The sequence below is a fragment of the Sebastes fasciatus genome, chromosome 6, assembly GCF_043250625.1.
Source record: "Sebastes fasciatus isolate fSebFas1 chromosome 6, fSebFas1.pri, whole genome shotgun sequence".
Lineage (NCBI taxonomy): Eukaryota > Metazoa > Chordata > Actinopteri > Perciformes > Sebastidae > Sebastes > Sebastes fasciatus.
In genome coordinates this window covers 4,578,396-4,599,913 of record NC_133800.1, presented here as the reverse complement: position 1 = coordinate 4,599,913, position 21,518 = coordinate 4,578,396, and the positions used below count along the sequence as shown (strand labels likewise).

The 21,518-nt window shown below is 45.0% G+C and overlaps 1 protein-coding gene across 4 annotated transcripts in view; it reads left to right on the top strand.

The window, feature by feature from the left end:
• The first annotated feature begins 1,510 nt into the window (after positions 1–1,510).
• The window catches only part of kat6a (K(lysine) acetyltransferase 6A), a 46,921-nt gene continuing 26,913 nt past the window's right edge, over positions 1,511–21,518 (top strand). Inside the window, exons 1-4 of one of the 4 annotated variants that reach the window (XM_074637244.1) lie at positions 1,511–1,679; positions 3,172–4,663; positions 19,931–20,039; positions 21,187–21,302. In XM_074637244.1, the coding sequence (XP_074493345.1) occupies positions 3,974–4,663; positions 19,931–20,039; positions 21,187–21,302 (915 nt within the window). In that variant the 5' untranslated portion in view covers positions 1,511–1,679; positions 3,172–3,973. Of the gene's footprint in view, positions 1,680–1,845; positions 2,030–3,171; positions 4,664–19,930; positions 20,040–21,186; positions 21,303–21,518 lie in introns of those variants that run through there. The other 3 variants (XM_074637241.1, XM_074637243.1, XM_074637242.1) reach the window with 3 other exon arrangements.

Sequence of the window (21,518 nt, the reverse complement as noted above, 5' to 3'; positions counted from 1 at the left end):
CTCAGGAGGCGTACTAATAGCCGTTCATGTGTTAACGCTTCACACTATTTATCTGTGTAATAACACTACCGTTAATTATAATTAGTGCCTTGTCGTCGCAATGTGATTTATCTGTCCCTGAAGAAGTGCAGGATAAACAGCGGGTAAAGTGTGACCTTACTGGTTTTTATTTGATCGCCACTGCGCTGACAGCGGTTCACCCTCTCACAAGACACCTCTAACATGGGAAAACCTCAGGTCTAATTGCTCCCTATAAGACACTCCATAATCTGTCTCTGAGGACTGCCGTACACATCATTTTACACAAAGCTGCAGATAATTTAATTTCCACCCAGGGAGCTTTCAGCGTTAGCCTGTAATAGAAAAGGAAGATTGCTGCCAGATTTCCAACCCAAGTGCCTCTGTATCACTGTGATCATGAAATTGAAGCAGCAAAATCAGTTTTCCCCTATTGATTGTTTTTCTTCTGAATAAGAAGGCTGCACTTAAGTTGTTCAAATTTCCCCAAGGCGGATTCATAAATTACGGGGGGGCAACATGCGATGCTTTATCAATCCTTGTGCAGAACTCTGTGTGTTCTGAGCCATGATTAATAGTCTCACTTTTAACGTTATAGTTTTTAATTTTCTACAACATAAAGTATCCATAATAAGCGCATATTAAGTGCAAATTACTTTTAAATTGAGCACACTGCAGACTCAAATGTGATGCCTTTACATTACGTTGCTTCCATCTGTCACCAGATGCTGTAATTTATGTTGCACTGAGAGCTGTAAAAAAAAAAAAAAAATTTGAAAGAAAAAGGCGTTAGACTGTCATTTAATGAAATGCAACAAAGTGGATCGGCTGCAGACAGTTTACATTATAATTTTCTTTTGGTGGAAAGATAATACTCTGTTTCACACAGTCTGACAAGCAATGCATTAGCCGACTACTCTGCATGGACAGATAACATGCTTTATCATGTACTGTAATACTCCAGATAGCTGTGCTGTAACATCTGATCATCTCTTGGGGGGGGGGGACTGGATCTGTGTGGCTCTCTTCCCATCTTTAGCTTAAAAACACACACACACACAGCTGCTACAATAGACTGCAGTGTGGAGGGGTGTCTCACTTTGATCTTTAAATACCCTCTAACGTTAAGGCACGCTCATTGGCTTTGATTTTTTTTTTTTTTTTTTTACAACTGCATGGGTAAAATGCAGACGCTCCCTTGAATCTCCCCCTCTGTGTAGGCCTAGCAGTACTACAGCAGAGAAGGCGAGAACACCTATCCTCTCTTTTTCTTTTTTTTCCTTCCTCCAACACCACCACCATCTGTCCCTTTCTTCCATTTCATGTTGCTCAAGCAATATCCACACCCCTCTCATAGCAACAGCACACCGCCGCCGTCCCCCCCTCCCTCCCTCCCTCCCTCCCTCCCGCGCCTTGCAGTGTATTTTCCCTCCCCTGGATGTGCTCCTCGCACCATGCAGACGGTCCCTTGGCCCGCCGCCTCCTGCCTCCCTCCTGACGGCTCCGTGCTGCCCCCTCCCCCACCAGCCCTGCTCCTGTTTCACTCAAAGATGGCGTCGGCTCTAGAACCCCTGCTCTGTGGCTGCGTTTCGAGGCTTGTTGTTGTCTCCGTTTCGCACCGTTTTGCCTCCTTCTGCTCGGCGGCCGCACACCAGATTCCGGTGAGTAGCAGCCGGAAGACGGAACATGGGGGAGAGATTTTTTTAACAAGGTTTGGTTTTAACCCGAGCTTCGCTTTGGAAAGCAGAACCGGACCAGCTCGGGCTTTACTGGGGGAACCGCGAGAGGGAGAGAGAGAGAGGGAGAGAGAGAGAGAGTGGGGTACGGAGGGATGATGGTCGCGGAGGTGGTGGTGGAGGGGGGTACGGAGGAGGGGGGAGCCGAGGCCTAGCTCCTCCGCTCCGTAGCGGCCTTGTCTTCACCGCACCGCAGGCTGGAGCGGTACGTGGGAGGGCGGCTGGCTGCTGGCTGGTTGGTGGCTGGTGGCTGGTGGAGGGAGGAAGTCAGTGAGGTGGGGACACCGCTGTAGGGACGCGTCTGAGCGGCCAGAGGCTGCTCGGCCACAGAGAGCTCAGGCTGAGAGCAGGAGGCCGGAGAACATGAACAATCAGCGGCTATGAGATGTGATTTCTGTGCACTTGCCCGCTAGCAGAGATGGCCGTCTGCAAGTTGCATTGTGCCTTTTTACAAGGCCGCGATCTCCCGTTAATATCTGAATGACATTCAACGTGAGATGATTGGCTGTGTTTGCTGCGGTGTGGTGCTCAGGACTGTCTGATATATCGGTCTAAAGGGGATACACGTAGTGTTTTGATCTGGAGCTCCGGCTAACCTCTGCTTTCATGATGTTTACATTTCGGGGTTAACGTTAGTAACATAAATGTCCCGTTAGCTCTGCGGGTAGCTCCTAACGGCAGCCCGCTAAACAACAGCAGCACTTAGCGGGAAGGCTTGTTGTCACATATTTAGCTGCCTAATAATAATACTGTAACAGGGAGAGTAAACAGCACGGCGGGAAACAGTCTGTTCAATGCGGCACTTGACTAAGCTGTGATATTTAGCTAGCCTCTCAGCTAATGTTTGCTAACAGTCTGTGTTTTGACTGCATCATGTTTACCTTAGCAACCCAACTAGCCCAGTGGTCAACCTGCTAGTGCAGCTTTTTAGGATGATGTTGTTGTTTACCCTTTTATGCCTCATCGTTTCCATCATTATATGATCATCATTTCTAGTGGTTGTTAGAGAGTTGTGGTTTGTTGTTGCTTGCTGTACTATTATGTCTGTCATATGTGTGTAATTGAGTTCATAAAAATGATCAGCAAGCTGACAGGTATCAGCTAAATGATTCCTCCTCTTCCTAATTTTCCAGTTTGTTAGTAGCTCATGGCCAAACCTCCTGGTGCTTTAGGGCATGCATGGCTTTGTTTATATACATCTGTGTGAAGGCACAGTATAGTAGTGTGTCAGTACTGTTTATAAGCTGCACCCTCTCTAACCTTATCTGCATCCCATTCAAACTTGTCATCCTTTTTAAAGACTTAACTTTGTTGCCATATTTTTTCCCATCTTTATTAAAAAGGTGTCGCTTTTTTTTCCTGCAAGGTTTCACTAACCTCTGTCTCTGTGTGTTATTCTCTTTTTTTTTCTGTGCAGGGTCTGTCAGCTACCGAAGCGCAATAAGCATGAAGGTGATCAGTCGTGGCTGCTCCCTGGGGTGAGATATCTGTTCCGTCCCAGAGCTGAGAAGCCCAGACTGCTGGAAGAGTAAAAGACAGCGGAGAGAGAACGAGTAAAGACGAGGAGACTGGATGCAGGAAAAAAAGTCCCCAGCTTGTGGAATGTTATAATCTACAGAAAACATATTTTACTGTATCGCCCTCATCTTTATCTTTGAAACACTCATTTCATGTGTTGGGAGACCATGATCATCTTTCACAAGTCGCTGTGAGGATTGGCTAGTTTGCCAGTGGCAGGAAACTGACTGAGCAGGTTTTATTGTCCGAGTATAGGTATTTTGCGACAGGTGAAGTGGGAAACACCTTATTTTTTGAAAGCCCTTCTTATTGCCAAGATCTACTCTACCCTACATTGTGAGCTGTGGGAGTTTAAGTTGCTAATAGATCTGCTACTTCCTCCACTCCCCCTGCTTCTCGCCAGGGACCTTCACCTGGCTGGGAGTGGGTGGTGGGTGGACTGCATTTTACCAGGTGGGGAGTTGGCTCAGGGGGTTTGTGCTATGGTCAGCTGCTCATTACCGTGCTGCTCATACTCAGCTTCTGAGGGACTCTCTGTGCGACCCCAGGACAAGGGATAGTACGCAGGCAGAGGGCGAAAAAGAAGAGGAGGAGGCGGCGCTACGGCGCAGGCCAGGTGTTTCCTTGGCTTACAGTCCCATTTTTGTGTGTGGTCATTGCGGTAAGGCCTCAGGGCCCCCGCACCCACCCAGACCGCAGCCATGGTGAAACTGGCCAACCCAACTTACACCCAATGGATCCTAGAGGCCATCAAGAAGGTGAAAAAGCAGAAGCAGCGACCATCGGAGGAGCGCATCTGCAATGCGGTCTCCATGTCCCACGGTCTGGATCGCAAAACGGTTCTGGAGCAGTTGGAGCTTAGCGTCAAGGATGGTACCATCCTTAAGGTCACCAACAAAGGTCTCAACTCCTACAAGGACCCTGACAACCCAGGGCGCTTGGCTCTGCCCAAGTCCAAAGGCAGTGGCAGCTCTGGAGGAGGCGGAGGCGGTGGAGGAGGAGGTGGCGGTGGCGGCAGCAGCAGCGGAGGCAGTAGTTCGCACTCACACCATTCGGGGAAGAAGCCGGGACTCGACTGGAACAAGTTGATCAAACGGGCACTGGAGGGGCTCCACGAGCCCGGCGGCTCCGGCTTAAAGAACATTGAGCGCTTTCTCAAGTGCCAGGCGGATGTGGCGGCCTACTTGTCAGGCAGCGGCTCCATGGGGCCCGGCCTCTTCCACCAGCAGCTGAGGGTGGCCCTGAAGAGGGCCGTGGCCCACGGACGCGTGGCCAAGCAGGGTCCTCTGTTCCAGCTCATCAGCCGCAGCAGCTCCCTGGATGACGGGACCGGGACGGTGTCTCTGGAATCACTGCCACCTGTCCGGTTGTTGCCCCACGAGAAAGACAAGGTAATATCTCTGCACGTACATGTACATCTGCCACAAACAAACACGTAACGCTTTGTGCATTCACCTCAAACCTACACACATTGATAAAATACATTAAACAGTAAACAGCTGGTCACATAATTTATGGGCATTATTGGCACGTTAAAGGGATATAACAATTATCAGTTGGATGTTGCTGATCACTGTTAATAGCAAAAGTTTTAGTATACATACATTACACATGTAAAAAGAGAAATGGGTGTCACGTTTGTCTGATAAGATCACGGATTTCCTGTTGAAACAACAACTATAGTTGAGGCAATTGTGGCAAGAAATCTGATGTGAAAACTTTTTGGCACAACAGAAAGAATGTGAGTGTGATCTGTGAAAGCAACAGAAAACACCCGCTCTGGGTTCTTTATGCAATCCACACAACATTCATTTGACTTACATAATAGCTGCTGCACACCCAGATTAGTCCAGATCTATCAGCTGGTAATACCCGAGACATTGGCACTGCATTTTCTCTTCTTGTTCAAATTGGTCATGGCCTACGGCGCTGTAAATTTACTACAGCACAATATGGTCTTTGTGAGTTTTCATCCAGCATATGGTGCAGTGTGGTTTACTCCAGATAGCACATTGCAAAGTTATTCTAGAAGTGACTGAGAAGGGTTGATCTGTGAGATCTGACAGATGCCAGAGTGAGGGTCTTTCCACAAACTGGAGTCTGCTTCTCTGTGTTTAAGACGTTATCAGTGTGTGTTGGGGAGAGCAGGGATGACAGAATCCCAGGTGGTGTGCGCTGTGGTCCGGGCGATCCTGGAGTGATGCTGGGTGGAGCGGCCGGTGGGCCAGTTTTCAGCCGGGGAGCAGGTCAGGGGAGAGAGTCACATGGCTCCCAGCCTCCTGCAGGGAGTGTGGACCAGCTGCAGGGCTGCTCCCTGTCAGGAGATGGGTGAAAGGAAGAGAGGGAAGGGGAGGAACAAGTGAGGGAGAGATGGTCTGTTGTGGTGCCAAAGCAAGAGGCCTCGATGACGCAAGCTGCAGGCCTCCTTAACCAGAATGGGAGAGAGAGACATAGAGGGTGAAGAAAGCGAGAGAGACAGAATGAGTTAGAGAGAGGGAGAGGCAGACATGCAGGCGACAGAGGAGAGAGGGAACACACCCACTTTTGTAACCTGATCAGAGAGAGCAGCCGGCTGCTAACCTCCGCTTCTAACGGCCAAGCTACATGTGTGTACACACACACACACATAAAAAACCATACAACTACATGCAAAGAGAGAATGGCACACACACAGACGTAAACACAAACTGAGTGCATTCTGACACGCACACACACATCACGTCACATGTCATAAATCCTCTGCTTCAGATGCCTACAGACGTGCAAACACGCATTCTAACAGCCAGCATGTAAATAAGCCTGTTAGCGCTACACACTACTATCTACCAGCCTCGTGGCCCGTCATTGGCTCATATGTCACTGAGGTTATCAGACAGCCAGTAGATGTGGAGGACACTAGATCAGCCCTAAACACTGTTTTGACTGGCTCCTGGCTTTATGTGGCCCCTGTGTGGGTGTGGGTGTGCAAGTCTGTGCAGTTACAGAAGCTCCTGGTGAGGACGCCCATACACACACACACACACACACACACACACACAAAGTAGGATTAGCCTAGAGAGCAGGCTGGAGTCACATGGGGTCTGCCTAACACAGTGACCTGCTTGGCTGCAGATGGCCCACTCTTGAAGACGAATAGAGATCAACCTCCTCTTCCTCTCTGACTCAGCTACTGATCGACCCGCTACTCTGCCTCACAGAACCAAATGGAAAAAACACAAAGTAATCGGGGCTGGGACGGTACACCTTTCTCCCGATTCAATATTATCACGATCTGATGCGATTTTTAAGTATTGCGATTCGATATTACGTTTTTTTGTTAACTTTTTTAACACTAGACCATGGGAAAAATGTAATCATACACTCCTAGGGACTTTTACTTTGGAAGATATCTAAATTAATAGTGTGAAAATGTTTGATTTTCAGCATATATGTAATCAGAGATGTCCTTAAGTCAAATATATTAGTCATTGTCAGGCATTATTTATAAAAATGTTTCCAGCATCCCAAAAATCAAAGAATAAAGACATTTCCCTCACAAATTAGTGGCATTTTCTTTTTACTTTATAAGGGACATGTATTTTTTTTTACTTCTAGTGAATATAATCCGAGCAATCTTATTTCCATATATGTATTTTGTATATACAGTTCCCTTTGTTAACACCTTATTTGTAACCGGACGCAGTCACACGTGTTCTTCGCTGACTTCGCCAGGTCTGTTGCAAATCCTCCCGTCAGCTCTGTTCTCTTCATTGTCAGCTCAATCGGGGCCATGTCAGGGTTAGCATGTAGCTTTAGCCATGATGTCTAGCTCTGTTTTTCCTGGTAATGTGTGAAACCCAAAGCGTTTCCATACTTTACTGTATATGTAGTGTTTACCGCTTTGAATTTAACATGTGGGGGGTGCAGGTCGTATCCATGCAGACCCTCCTCCGTTTTCTACTTTCTGCGGTTTGTTTTGGTCGACGGATACGGAACGGATATGACGTCACGTTACTAAGACTAAAACAATAAAAGCGGTAACTTTCTTGTACCTCCGCATAGACTCAGATGAAGCAAATATATCGATCCTGGCATTAAAAAAATCTATTTCAAAATCGTAAAAAAAAAAACAATCACGATACATAGGTGAATAAATTTTTTTCCCACCCCTAAAAGTAATGCATGCCTTCTATGTGAAAACAATGTGTACTTAGGTGAATAAGTTTTTTTATGTAACTTCATATCGCACCAGAAAGTATCAAATCCTGAGAATTCAAACTGAATATTGACAAGAGTGAATTTTAACACGAGCAGTTTTGCACAAAAAAAAGCCCACCCTGTTGCATCAGTGAACTTATTCATCAGTCAAAGATTATGAAATAAACGTGTGGACATGATTAGGGAGGTTTAGTTGTTCTCATCTTCAGGCTAGATGGAGCACAGAGAAGCTGCTGCAGCAGTGAGGAAATTGACATTTGTGTCTGGCATTCACACAAGCCTGTTTACTCTCCCTCCCCGCTTCTTCTTGTGATGCCGCTTTCATATATCTCTCCAGAGGATGCAACCTTATTGCTGCTCAATCATGTGTGTATTTGCGAGTGACTGTTGGTATGTTCTTGATGTATATGTTAGTGCGAGTGGCGTATGCGTCAAAGAGATAGAAACCGTGCGCGCACAGAAGAAGTGCATGATCGCTCCCCTCCGCTCCCCTCCGCTCTCCTACTCTTCCGATGGCGCATCATTGCCATATTGCCCCGCATGATTGCTAACAGTTATGATTTCCCAAGGAAAGGCGGGAGAGAGAGTGTGAGTGAAGGCAGAGAGGGGGAGAGGAAAATCAAAACAAATGGCTAAGCACTGGCTTTGACCCCATTTGCGGGGAGATTTGTGTACTCAACACGCTGATGTTTGTGTCAGAGCGCTCCATTCAAACGGGATCCCAGACCCTATTTCTGTCTCCCCTCTCCTCACCCTAATAGGGTGCCATTGCCAGGTCATGAAGGGGGAGGTGAACGGGGGAGCGAAGTCAACCAGGGGTCATGGATATATAGATGGCAAACCTCATTGCCTCCCTGAGCGCCCGTTAGCAATATGAGGCTACGGCCATTAGGTGGGATGGGCTTGACGCTGAGCCTTTGTGTGTATATCCGTGTGGGTATATAGTTGTGAGTGTATGATCATCCCGTCATAATAGGCAAGAGCATTCTCCCTGCCCCGCGGTTGCCCTCTCCTCAACAGCTGGAGCGGGGTGAACCAGAGTTCTCGATGTCGACGTGCAGTGTCACGGCGAGGACGTGTGAAAAAATTGGCCCGTGAACAACATGGTCACATTTTCTGCTTGTGCACGGTGTTGTGGTGATTTCCCTCCAAAACGTCCCACTGACCCCGTAACCGGCGAGCATCCCGCAGCTAATGGTTCCTTTGCTGGTCGTGGTTGTAGAGCTGCTACATTAAGCAACGCATATTATGATAACCATATATTTATCCACTGTAATTCATTCTTTTTTCCAATATTAGATCGACCTCCCCCACCCTTCTCCTTAGCATCACACACATTACCTCTGCTTGTGTTGGCTCAAGGTGAAGACATCATGTATCATCACTCAGAGGACGGTGAATACAAAATGCCCCCCAGACATCGATTATATGCCTCGGGTGCAACCTGCTTCTTCGTCTTTTTCTCTCCCTCTCTCCCTCTCTTCCCTTCCCCCCGTCGCCGCTACATCATGTTGTGTAGTCACAGGAGATGGTTTTGTGTGTTCGCTGGATGGATGGAAACATTTTCAGGGTTAGCATCACACCACAGGAATGCTGGGGAAATGACTGAGTTGGGTGCAATGAAACGGTCTCCCTTGACTCTCATTGTCAACTTGAGTTTCAGATTTTGGGCTGATTTCATTTTTCAAGGAGGAGGGGGGTGTAGCTTGTTGAAATGCTTCATTTCTGCCTCCATTTCCTTGACAGGCGATCTGTTGTTTCCATTCTGCCAGAGCCCTGGCCTCAGTTGACCCATTATTAGTGCCTAAAGTTGAAAGAGCTTGTTCCGCTCTCTGATGGCACCAGCTTTATTTATGCCGCGCTGCTACCACGGGCCCAGTGCTTGTCTGACATGTAGCAGTACACGCCAGCAGAGAAATGGAAAAACTGTATCATCTATCTAAAGGATCAGTTCACACAAATCGTAATGAAGGTATTATTTTCTGTGCCTTTTATTGGTAGTTGCTACTTGTCATATCTGCCTCTCGGAGGTCTGCTGCCACTGAAAGTACAATCGTGGGGCAGGCTGTTCTCATAAACCGTTCGTAGCTATACCTACGAAAAGTAATGCACTTTAATTAGTTTATATCCTACGAAATCAGTTTGTATGTAATCCACGTAATGATGAACCAGGAAATATAAAGAGCCCCAAACGCTGCGTAGGGAGGAGGTCGGGGTGGATGGGTGGGGTCAAAAAACAACAAACTTTCGCCCAGGAGACAGCTGTCCGTACCCCGTGTGAAAGCAGAAGTCAATGTTGATTTATTTGTTGCCTAAACCTAACTAAGTTGTTTGAGCCCAACAGCGGACAGCGCTGGGTCACGGTCCCTCTGCCTCACTCATCGGCGCAAGGAGACTACTTCACCGTGAGGAGAGCAGGCGTTAGCTAGCTGGCTTGTCAGTCTCTGGAAAAGCTGGCTAACCAGCCAGTTCCAGAGACAGACAATCTAACCAGCTAACTAATGTTAGTAAGCCGTCTACTCCTCCCGAAGTAGTCTGACAGCTGCGTATAGAGGTCGACTTATCTGGTCCCATTGGTCAATGTTAACTTTCTCGACTAAGACTCACGATCCCGGACAGTGAGTAACCGTACATATTGAGAGAAACTCGTATTTTCCTCAGCCATTGTTAAAAAAACAAGCCAACAATACTTGCTGGTCAGCGTTAACTAACGTGTTCAGAGAATTTTTCTGCTTCCACTTAAAGCTCCGCCCACAAATGATGTCATCATGTTTACTAACAGAAAAGGGCTCTATACAGGCTAGAGAGTGTGTTTAAACAGTGCCAGTGATTTACCAGTTTGTAGCCTTTACACTAGCCGTCACTTGTCTTCTTAGTGAAGGTGTTCCAATTTGACCCTATTGGCTGCAGAAGAACCACCTGGAGCAGACACTGCGAGCGTATAGGAGTCTATAGAAACCACATTAGTAGTAGTGTCAGCGGCACCCGTGGGCAGCAGTTACCTGGAGCTCACCAGTGACTGTGACGTGAATGGCATTTGGCACGGGAAGTGCAGCTGTGTCTGTGTGAGGCCTCGCGTATGGCTAACCTCACCACCCCACAAATAGAGCCAATGTGTTGAGCAGCTGTGGAAGTGACGGCTGGAGCGCGGCCAGCCCCGCTCCGTTTGATGCAGCGATTTTTAGCTTTGTGCTCCCTGGCTAACCTCGACGTTAATGGAGGGTGATGCTCGGCTGAAAGGGAGGGTCATGTTGGCACAACACACGGTCTTCCTCGTAGGTGTCACATGAAAACCAGTTACTTCATGTCATTTCCAGGCTAGTGGGGCTGCAGGGATTTCAGGTTTTGAAATGTCAAGTTTACTCTTCTCCACCGCCAACTCGAACGTTCATGCACACATGTTTGTGTGAAAATGTGTCGATGGCGTGCTGAGGTGTATCTCAGGACTACTAGAGCTCAGTGCATCGAATGACTACAAGAGCAAAAGTGTTTGTGTGTTGTCTCTGCCTGCACAGTGTGTCCTGTAACAGTGATCAATGAGTTTGTGTTGGAGGTGGGGGCGGCCATAAGGGAAGTGTGGTGGTGGTGGTGGTGGGGGTTGCTGAGATTGGGCTCCCATGTTAATGAGATCCTTGACTTGAGACGAGACAAGGACAACAGCAACGCTTTTGCTTCTTTCTCTTTTCTCCCATTGCCTTTTATCCTTTCTCTATTTCTCCCTCTCATTTTGTCCTTCCTCCATTGTTCTCTCCTTCCTGTCTCACCCTCCTGTCCTCTGTCTTTGGACAACAGAAGCCAGTTAATATAAAGGGGAAACCAGGCCACCGCTAGTTGTTTTCTATAACCAATTATCTCTCTGCACAAGGTCTCAGACAATGCTGCGTGCTGCCTCAAGTATTCATTTCGAAAAAACAAAACGAAGAGCCAGGCTAACGCTGGACAACACTGTTGTGTAGGGGTGCAAGAAAATATCGATACACATGAGAATCTCAATATTATGTTTTGCGATATTGTATCGATTTTCCAAAATGCTGTATCGATTTTTAATTAACTTCTTCAAAATCTGACAGCCCGCTGGCAGACCCGGCCGCTATTCTGTCTTTCGGAGGTTGTAGCGGGCTCAGTTTTCAAGCTAGAGTGAAGGGTCTTGCATCATATTATACTAGAAATCCTAAGAAATCCATTGGTACCAACCACGTCATACTTGCATGTTTCGAGAAGGAGGCTTAATAACGCTCCAAAGTTACGCTAAATTTTGGCGAGGAAAAACTGGCATGGCCATTTTCAAAGGGGTCCTTTGACCTCTGACCTCAATATATGTGAATGAAAATGGGTTCTATGGGTACCCACTAGTCTCCCCTTTACAGACATGCTCTCTTTATGATAATCACATGCAGTTATGGGAGAAATAAACATACAGTTTTTGCATGCAGTACAAATGTGTTATTTTTACCTATTCTAAAATGATGTGCTTGAATATGTCTGCATACTGGGTTCCCTAAACAGTCTTAGAATTGCATAAATTGGGTGTGACTGGAAAGCTGAGACTCTTGGATATCCAATGAGTCCAATTGTATTCATTTTAAATGATGTTAGTCCCCATAGTAGTCATTTCACATAGTGACTTTTATTTTTAATCAGATTTTATACACATGGTGTTATGACAGTTTTCCTAAACTTAAATTTGAAAAAAATCGCAATTGCTTATAGTATCGCAATATATTGAATTGTTACCCCTGTATCATGATACATATTGTATCGCCAGATTCTTGCCAATACACAGCCCTACGGTTGTACTTAAGTGACCCATAAAGCACGAGTGGGTGTGTCAGCCAGGGTACCTTCACCTGTCCGTTTGTGTTCAGGCGTGTATTTATAGAGGACGCTGTAACTTGTAAGACATGTTTGTAAGGCATTTCAAGTCCACCCAGTCGACACAGCTAGTCGCTAACAGTTGCCACAAGGCGTGTCTTTTTGGCTCCGAACAGCATTTTGTTCCTGAACGCTCCTTATGTTGGAAAAACAGAGGAGCACATGCCAAAGCAGCAACACGCAGGCTTAAAATAGGCACGCACACACATCTTAAGTCGAAAGTCGGCCATGAACAGTCAGTCGATGTGAGAAATTTTCTAGAGCGATGTTGTGGTGTAAGAGCAGTCCTGGCAGCCAGTGCTGGCTGAGGTAGAAAAGGCTGAAACAGGGAGGGAAAAACATCTCTCAGGAGGAATTTAAGGATTGTGTTTCACTGTTCCAATATCCCTGTCATGGAGGGAGGATTAGCTTTTCATTTTTTAGTATCTGTTGGGGATTAATTTACAGTGGCAGCCAGTAACTGAAGCCTCACTGTAACGTGCGTCGCCATACAGGGTGTCTGTATGTGTGTGAAAGGCAACGCTCGCTCCCTCGCTCGCTTGCTCTCGGCTCGTGTTTACTCGAGCGCTCACAGGGCGAGTGGGAGCAGTTGACCTCCTCCAGCGGGGAAGGGGTTAAGCGTCAGGAATGATTGAGGTGTTGGTCGCACGCAGGCTGCTCAGAGGACTGCTGCTGCAGATTTTTCTCTCTCTTTCTTAACACTTCCCATTTCCTTCACTCTCCTGCCCTCTGGATTCTTATTTTTGTCCTCGCTCTGTCTTTTTTTTTCACACTCCTCTTTTCTCTCTTCTCGCTGCTGACTTCCATTTCTCTTCAGTGGTTTGTTTTGCAGCCCGGTATAGCTATATTCATCATGCATTCAGGTCATAATTAATGATTTGTTTTGGAATCTTACAGCATAATCCAGTACATAATCACCATCCCATATACTTTTTACCTGTGAGGATGTAAAACGGTTTCAGAAATAGAGAGCTACTGCTTGTACATTTATCCTCAAGTAAGACTCTATCTTCCTCTCTGCACCCTGCGTGTCTGTGCTTATCTGCCTCGCTCTTCACCGCTCATTCTTTACAGCCCTCCTCTGTCTCTTTACCTCTCTCTCATTACGCCCTCACTTCGTACCTTTTGTTTCTCTTGCTCTCTCTGTCCCTGTGCTGTTAGGTGGAGGGGTGGAGGGGTGGCGGGGGGGGTGTTGGAAGGAGCCTGAGTCAGAAGGAAATGAACCCAATAAATCAAGCTCTTGTCCCCGTCTCCTCCCTGCCAGGACCTGCTGCCTGCCGAGCTCTCTGCAGCTATGTGCATTCACACTGTTGTCCTGTAGTAACACCATCTTCACTGAATGTCATGTCGTTGTTTTCCACATTTTAAATAGATGATTTGATTGTCTCCTGTGGGTTAAAGTGAATGTTATGACTTTAGGTGTGTGCCTCCTGCAAAGTCTTTCATGATTTCACAATGATATAAAATGCACAGATTAGTATACTCTGATAGTGTATTCATCACTGTCACCAGGGATATGCTTGAGAATAGACTTCCCTTTCAATTTTCAATTATGTTTGGTGTCTATCCTGTAAATTAAAATAAAATAAACAAATTTTTTTTATCAGTGGTTTGTGATTACAGTATCGGCCTTTTAAGATGTCATATTATATTATCACACATAACAGGCTTTCTGCTAAGTGAATACAGAATTTTGTAAGAGAAAGACGCGGACCAATGGTCAGGTACCACAAACTTAATTAATTAATCGAATCAACAACTCAACAAAAAGTAAACATATGATTCATAAACGCAGTATGCACTAGGGCTGGGAAGATACACCTATCTCCCGATTCGATACTATCTCGACACTTGGGTGCCGATTCAATATGTATTGCGATTTTACAAGTATTGAGATTCGATATTTCGATTTATTGCGATTTTTGTTAACTTTTTTTAAACACTAGATCATGGGAAAAAGTTGAATCATACACTTCTAGGGACTTTTACTTTGGAAAATATCTAAATTGACACAGTAGGTATGTAATCAGAGATGTCCTGAAGTCAAACATATCAGGCATTATTTATAATTTTTTTTCCAGCAACCCAAAAATCAAAGAATAAAGACGTTTCTCTCACAAATTAGTGGTATTTTCTTTTTAATTTATAAGGGACAATGGTAATGTTTTATACTTCTGGTGAAGATAATCCAATCAATCTTATTTCCTTATTTGTATTTTGTATATACAGTTCCCTTTGTTTGCACTCTATTTTGAAAACCGGACACAGTCACACATGTATACTTCCGCTGACTTCACCAAGTCCGTCGCTAGCGCTGAGTGAGCGAGCTGTTGTTGTCGCTAACTGCGGGGCTAACGGGCTTAACATAGCCTGGGATTTGTTATTGATTTATTAACCGACATGCTCACCGTATGTCACTCGCTTTCGCTCTCGCTCTCTCTCTCTCCCTCTCTCTCGGTCGATGCCAACGTTACGGGCTGCCTGGCTGGTGGAAGCCCGTCTTGTCTCATAACCCCGAAAGACGCATGAACTTTCTAGTAAACAAACGCAACGTGCGCGGTGCATCTCTTCTGTTTCTCTCTTTCTCTCTCTCTTGGCCGACACTCGCTAACCCACGCACAGAGTTATTCCTTAAGGTCGTTTGCTACCTGTCTAACACATTTTAGTTAAAAAAAACACCTTAAAAATACATAAATCTCTGATGACTAGGCCTGGCAGGGAGTCAATTTAGGCCTGGCTGGCCGGCTTGCAATACAAGGTTGCGTCATAATAATGTAAGCACATCCTGTAAGTGTGAACAATGAAAACCATTCCCTCACTCAGATACTTGAACCCAGCAATACTGGGGGCTCCTTGTGTTAAGGGGATATTTTCTTATGAAGTGTCTGAAGGATTAAAAGATTTGGCTTTATTGTGTCTGCAGAAGCATTCATCTGCCCTGGGATTTTTTATGGTTTGTGTTACAGCTCTGAATAATTTGTAGGATAATTAGGCTTTTTATGACACCGATGAACACAAAGAGTGTGTCAAAGTGAAAACAAATCTCTGAAGGTTAATCTGAATGAAGCAAGGATCTGAAACACAAAAAGTGCTTAGTATTTATTTATCCACTTCAAGTAGGGCTGCTAACACGATTACTCATTGACTTAATGCATTTAGAAAGAACATTTTGTAGCCTACATTTTAAAGATAAATGCATCAATCTGCTGCACTTTGAGGGCAAAATTAAGAGGCTAGATCTAAGAAGAACTCTTTGCTCTTGTAAACAATATATTCATAAACACATTGGTTGTGTAGATATGAGTGGTGACGACACGTCAAAAAAAAAAAGTCACACCCACAAAGCGTGGTAAACGAGACGGGCTCTGTGTTTCAAGACGGGTCAGGTGGGTTGCCGACATCTCGACTTAGGAAAGTCCGTCCCGGTTGACAGTCTCACAGGGAGCTCCATCCCTCTCCGCAGGGAGCGAGGGCACAGTGAGCACTCATGGTACGTATCCACAGGGGCGTTTTAAATCCCGAGGGATCGCCTCGCTTCCCAGCATTGGACGCTTGATGGGATGCCACTACACACTAGGCACCTGATTGGACGAAGGCTTTCCCTCGTGGGCTGCTGCTCCCAGCTTTCAAACCGGAACCAACATGGCGGCTGGTTTAGTAACTTTCTTCTCTTATATTATGAAAATAGTTCACCGAAATATGTTTCTGAAAACATTTCATGCGAGAAATAATTAATTCAGTCGCTAAATCTGTCTTCATTTTAGATCGATAACTTTTAGGTTAAAAGTTACTAGGGAGTTTCCAGAGGCGGTGAGTTGCACCTGAGTTTTGCATATAGTAGCTTAGACCTCAACTTTATGCAAATGAGGAGCGGGCGACGTGACGGTCCGTTTCTCCAATCGCGCCGCCACGCTACCAGAATGCATTGCATGGCTGCTTACATACACAATGAATGGGAAGTGTGGAAAGGACAGAGCCTGGACATGTAACCATAAGTGGCGAGGTCAGGGGCGAGGGGTGCTGTTAAGCACCACCCTCACCCCCGGGCCTTTCCAAGGCGACCTAGAGCCGATCGCAGCAAACCACCGCGGAGGAAATATGCCGCGCGAGAGGCAGCCAGCGCTGGGGAGAGTTCCCACTAGGGGATCCTCCCATACCAAGCGTCCGTCCCTGACCCGCCAAGCGGGGCCAAAGCGCACCGCTGTAAAGGACAGGGCCTAGCTGGATTTATAACACAAGACAAAACAAGAGTTTCATTGTAAAACGGAATGCAGCACAATAATAATTTTATTATCTTGTTTTCATAATCATTGGAAGCCAGAATTGCAATTGAAATTTGATTAGTCACACATCCCTAGCTTGAAGTTGAGTTGCGAGTGCTGTGACACTGCTCAAGTTTTGTCAGGTTTCAGGAGGACTGGGAGTGAACAACAATTTTCAACTCCTGCCACAAGTTCTGAATTGGATTGAGGTTTGGATCCTGACTTGCCCACTCCAGGACGTTGTTGTTTTTGGCTTTATATTTGGGCATGGGTCTTCAGATTTTACTCATGTTACCCGCTACCTTCAGCAGCATGCTGCGGAGAAGCATCCCCACAGCATGACCACTGCTACCATGCAGTGTTTGTGCTGACACATAAGAGTAGATAGTATCATGGCAGAACAGCTCCACTTTGGCATCATCAGATCACAGAACTGTCTTCCACTTTGTCTCCCCCATGTGCCTGCTGGCAAACACCAGCCCAGATGTCTGAGTTGTTGTTGTTGGCTTCCTCGTTGCTGCTCTAACATAAAGCTGAGGATGTGGAAGCAGGCGGGCAACAGATGTCGTACGCACAGTGTCTCCCATGTCAGCCACGGAGCCCTTAGCTCCTTCACAGTGTCCATCACTTGTGCTCTACTCACACAGACACTCAGCTCGCTCTAGACAGGCTGTGCCACTCTTACATTGTTGTCTGATGAACACTGTACTGGGGATTAGTTTAGTTTAGATCCCCATTAGTTACTGTATTGCAACAGAAGCTTCTCTCCCTGGGGTCCTAATTCAACTCAACTACCAACTCAAAGCTTTTCTAATACATAGGATGGCTCTAAATTTCATCTCTTACATAATTGAGAAAAGACTCAACTCACTCAATCAAGCACTCAACTGATCCACTAAATCACAAATAAAGTGCGATGGGTAGCTCTTTACATCCATATCACATCTTTGAGGACATAAACAATCAAAACAAAGTCATAATATTCTACACTATTCCTTGTGTAAACAAATATAATCTTAACATGTTGTTACATGTTGTGTTACTTTCCAAAAATCTAAAAACTTGGTAATAAATTCCATTGCTCGATACTGAACTGTTCTCTGTCTTAAACTAGTTCTACACAGAGACAACAGAAAACCATCCTCTGGTGACTGCCGAGTAGTATAATCTGTCCGTCTGTCTGAAAACAATGATGGATTACTATAAAGTACTTTTTTTTATCTGTTCAACATGTACCTTAAAGGGAGATTTGTCAAGTATTTAATACTTTTATCAACATGGGAGTGGACAAATATGCTGTTTTATGCAAATGTATGCATATATATTTTTGCACATAATATTTATTATTGGAAATCAAAGAACAACAAAAAACAATGACAAATATTGTCCAGAAACCTTCAGAGGTACTGCGTTTAGCATAAAAAATATGCTTGGCAACAAGCTAGTAGGTTTTCTAGTTTCATATGATACCAGTATCTTCACTCTAGCTTTAGCTTGCTACAACCTAAAAATCGCAAGTTGCGTTAATGCGTTAAAGAAATTAGTGGCAGTAAAATAATTTGCGTTGTCGCGTTATTTTCATTTAAACTTTGACAGCCATAAAAAAACATTTTCCCTTGTTTTTACCAGCACCTGGTAGTAATGCACCAGTAAAATGTGTTTGGCAGTTCCCAGTGAATATCCAAAAGTATTTTTGATTGAAATGCTCATCTCTAGCTTGTATCAATTTGGTTTTGCTTTTTAGTTTGACCACTGTCAGAAATTCCTAATTACACCCACTGCTTTTTTCAGTGTTAAAGGTCCCATATTATGCTCATTGTCAGGTTCATACTTTTTTATTTTGTGTTTCTACTAGAACATGTTTACATGCTGTGATGTTAAAAAAAACACATTATTTTCCTCATATACTGTCTGCCTGAATACACCTGTATTTACCCTCCGTCTGAAACACTCCGTTTTAGGAATTGCGTTGCTAGGCAACAGTTTGGGTCCATGTTTACTTCCTGTGAGCTGATGTTATTCACATCCACTACAACCGGAAATAAACTGAGACACATTTAGAATGTTTACGTTTAAAACCGTGTAATGGTCTAAATATTGTATATTTATGACATCACAAATGGACAGATATCCTGACGGCTTGTTTCAAACGCACAATTTCTGAACATGGGCTGTGTGTATTTCTCCGTATTTTGAACGTTTCAATACTTAAATCTGCTTTATACTATAACCAAGACATGACAATCTCACTTTTTACAATATGGGACCTGTAAAACAATAGAGTAAGAAAATGCCAAAAGGAGTTTATAGGCACCTTAAATCACAACACAACACTATTACATAATTATAAAAACACAATACAAGTTCTGCTATTTGATGCTACCAAAATTCATTTGTATACAGGACATTTATGTGAGTTGTAAATATCACAGCCGGAGTATAAAGCTGTTTAGGGTTAAACGGTGACTTACTTATATCTGTTGGATACCCCGCAGTAAACAGCATGTGTTGCTGAGAATGACTTGTGGTGTACTCTGAGGTAGCAGTAAGCCACCACTTCCCCTCAGGGCTTCCAGGCTCCAGAAACTTTCAAGGAGAGTCACCCCATGCCTCCTCCCCCCTCCTCCCTCTTGTGTCTGTGCCTGTGAAGTGCACCTGCAGTGCTTCAGGGATGTGATTTTTCAGCTTTATTGGACACACCAGTCCTATTTGATGTCTAACAACATGTTAAGTGTTCTCCTGCCTTTTGTTTTCTCGGACACAAAACCCGGCTTCGGTTTTGCACTCGTGCGCACATATCAGATAATGTGTTTGTTCTGTGTCTGAGCACACACCTGCTGACATGGTTTGTGTTTTTCGGGGACACGCTAAAAGATTTATGCTGAATGTCTGATGGCGTGTTTCAGAATAAGTGTCAAAATGGGACCCGTTGCACTGGAATTAAACTCCTGAGCCAACTAGAACCAAAGGAAGCGAGACACAGCTTTTGATCACACAACACAGGAAGTCAGCAGAGACACTGACACACGACGGCAGCCTCTCACATGCCATGTCGCTTGAATTATACATGCTAAATCGTCACAGTGTAGCTCTCACGCTCTTCATTACCCTAAACTCTCTGTTCACAGCTCCACATGCTCTGCGGTGACGTTATAGTTTTCAGTCCGCCGTTGGCTTGTTAATACACACGGCGACAGTCATTCACTGTGGCATGACACACAAGACCACTTTGTTGTTTTCATTTGTACAATTAAGCTGTTAAGTTGACTGACGGTTTCTCCTCTCTCTCTCTCCTCCCCCCTCTCACCTCTCTTGTCCCTCTGCCAGCCGGTGGCAGAGCCCATCCCCATCTGCAGCTTCTGCCTGGGCACCAAGGAGCAGAATCGCGATAAGAGGCCGGAGGAGCTCATCTCCTGCGCCGACTGTGGCAATAGTGGTGAGTGCTGCTTTGTGACTTGTAAGGCCCCGACGTCTTAGCACCAGTTTAGTCTATGACTTGGTTAAACTTTGATAGTTTTGTGGTAGAAACAACCCCAGAAGAATTGGTTCGAATACTGGTGCCTTCGAATGAAACTCGTGAGCTCGTGTTTACGACACGGGAAGTCGTGTACACGATATGCTTGGCGTTCAAGCGGTTAAGTCGTGAGAACACTGCTGCTAAGCAGTGGCAATATTAACGTTACTGTCGGCATCTAGAAGCCACAGAGGTTAACGATGCTAGCACATGGGCAGCATAATGCAGGAAATGCAAAGGCATAATGACAGAGGAAAAAGATTAGTCAAAATCATTAGTGAAAATCAACATTTCCCTCAGACATATTATAAAATTACAAAGAAAAACAATATATAACTAAAATTACAATATATTAACCTATATATTTAGAAATTTTGGAAATGATTATATCTATCTTTTTTCAATAAATAATAAATAATGTTGACTTTTGGACTAAACAGCACTCTGGAGTATAATACTAATAATATTAGTGTAGCCTGATCTTTATCTGTCAACTGTGCAACTTTATCTGCAGCATTCAAATGTTCATTTATAATTTCAATGTCAACGTTATGAATGAAGCTTCGGAACCATTCGGTACAGCCCTATTCTGTTATGTTATTTGGGTTATTTTTCTTTTATCTCTGCCCATTTTTTGGGTCCAGGATGCCAATGCTTAAACTTGAGTAAGACGAACGCAACAATTGACAGATACTGGCACTGGTCTATGTTTTCAGAGAAATTGTGGGTATAAATATGTATTTCCTACTGCTGAGTGAAAGCAGAGGAGAGATTGTGTTCCTCCTCTTTCCCTCAGCGGGTTTCTGTCCCAGACAAGACCATCTTGTTTGCTGCTCTTCAAACAGCAAAAGCACAGCTCTGACAGATTGTCATTTATGTTTGAACACTCTCTTTGCAGCAAGGTTTGATTCAGGGAGGGCTTTCAATTCCAAAAGGAGCTCTTTTTTTCCTTCTCTTACAATGATGCAAGTGGGTCACGGCTGTCAGTCTCAGCAGTGGCACAAAAAAAAAAAAAAAAGCCTGTGACGTTGACGCACTTGTTTGTGTATGCGTTTCTGTCTACCTGCAGGCCACCCGTCCTGTCTCAAGTTCTCCCCAGAGCTCACAGCGCGAGTCAAGGCTCTGTGGTGGCAGTGCATCGAATGCAAGACTTGCAGCAGCTGTCAGGATCAAGGAAAGAATGCGGTGAGTTGGATGAGCGAATATGGCGGACCGGCAGCCTAACAGCGTCTGTGAACACTCTTCTCTGCTTAAGTGCCAGATAGAGATGCTGATAGACGTATCTGTGGTCTCTGGGATTGAGCTATTTTAGTCAGCACCGGCACCATTTCACTCTGTTTTTTTCCTTACTTGTCAAGCGAGGAATCATTGTTATTCAAATGTTTGTAGAGAGTGTTTGAC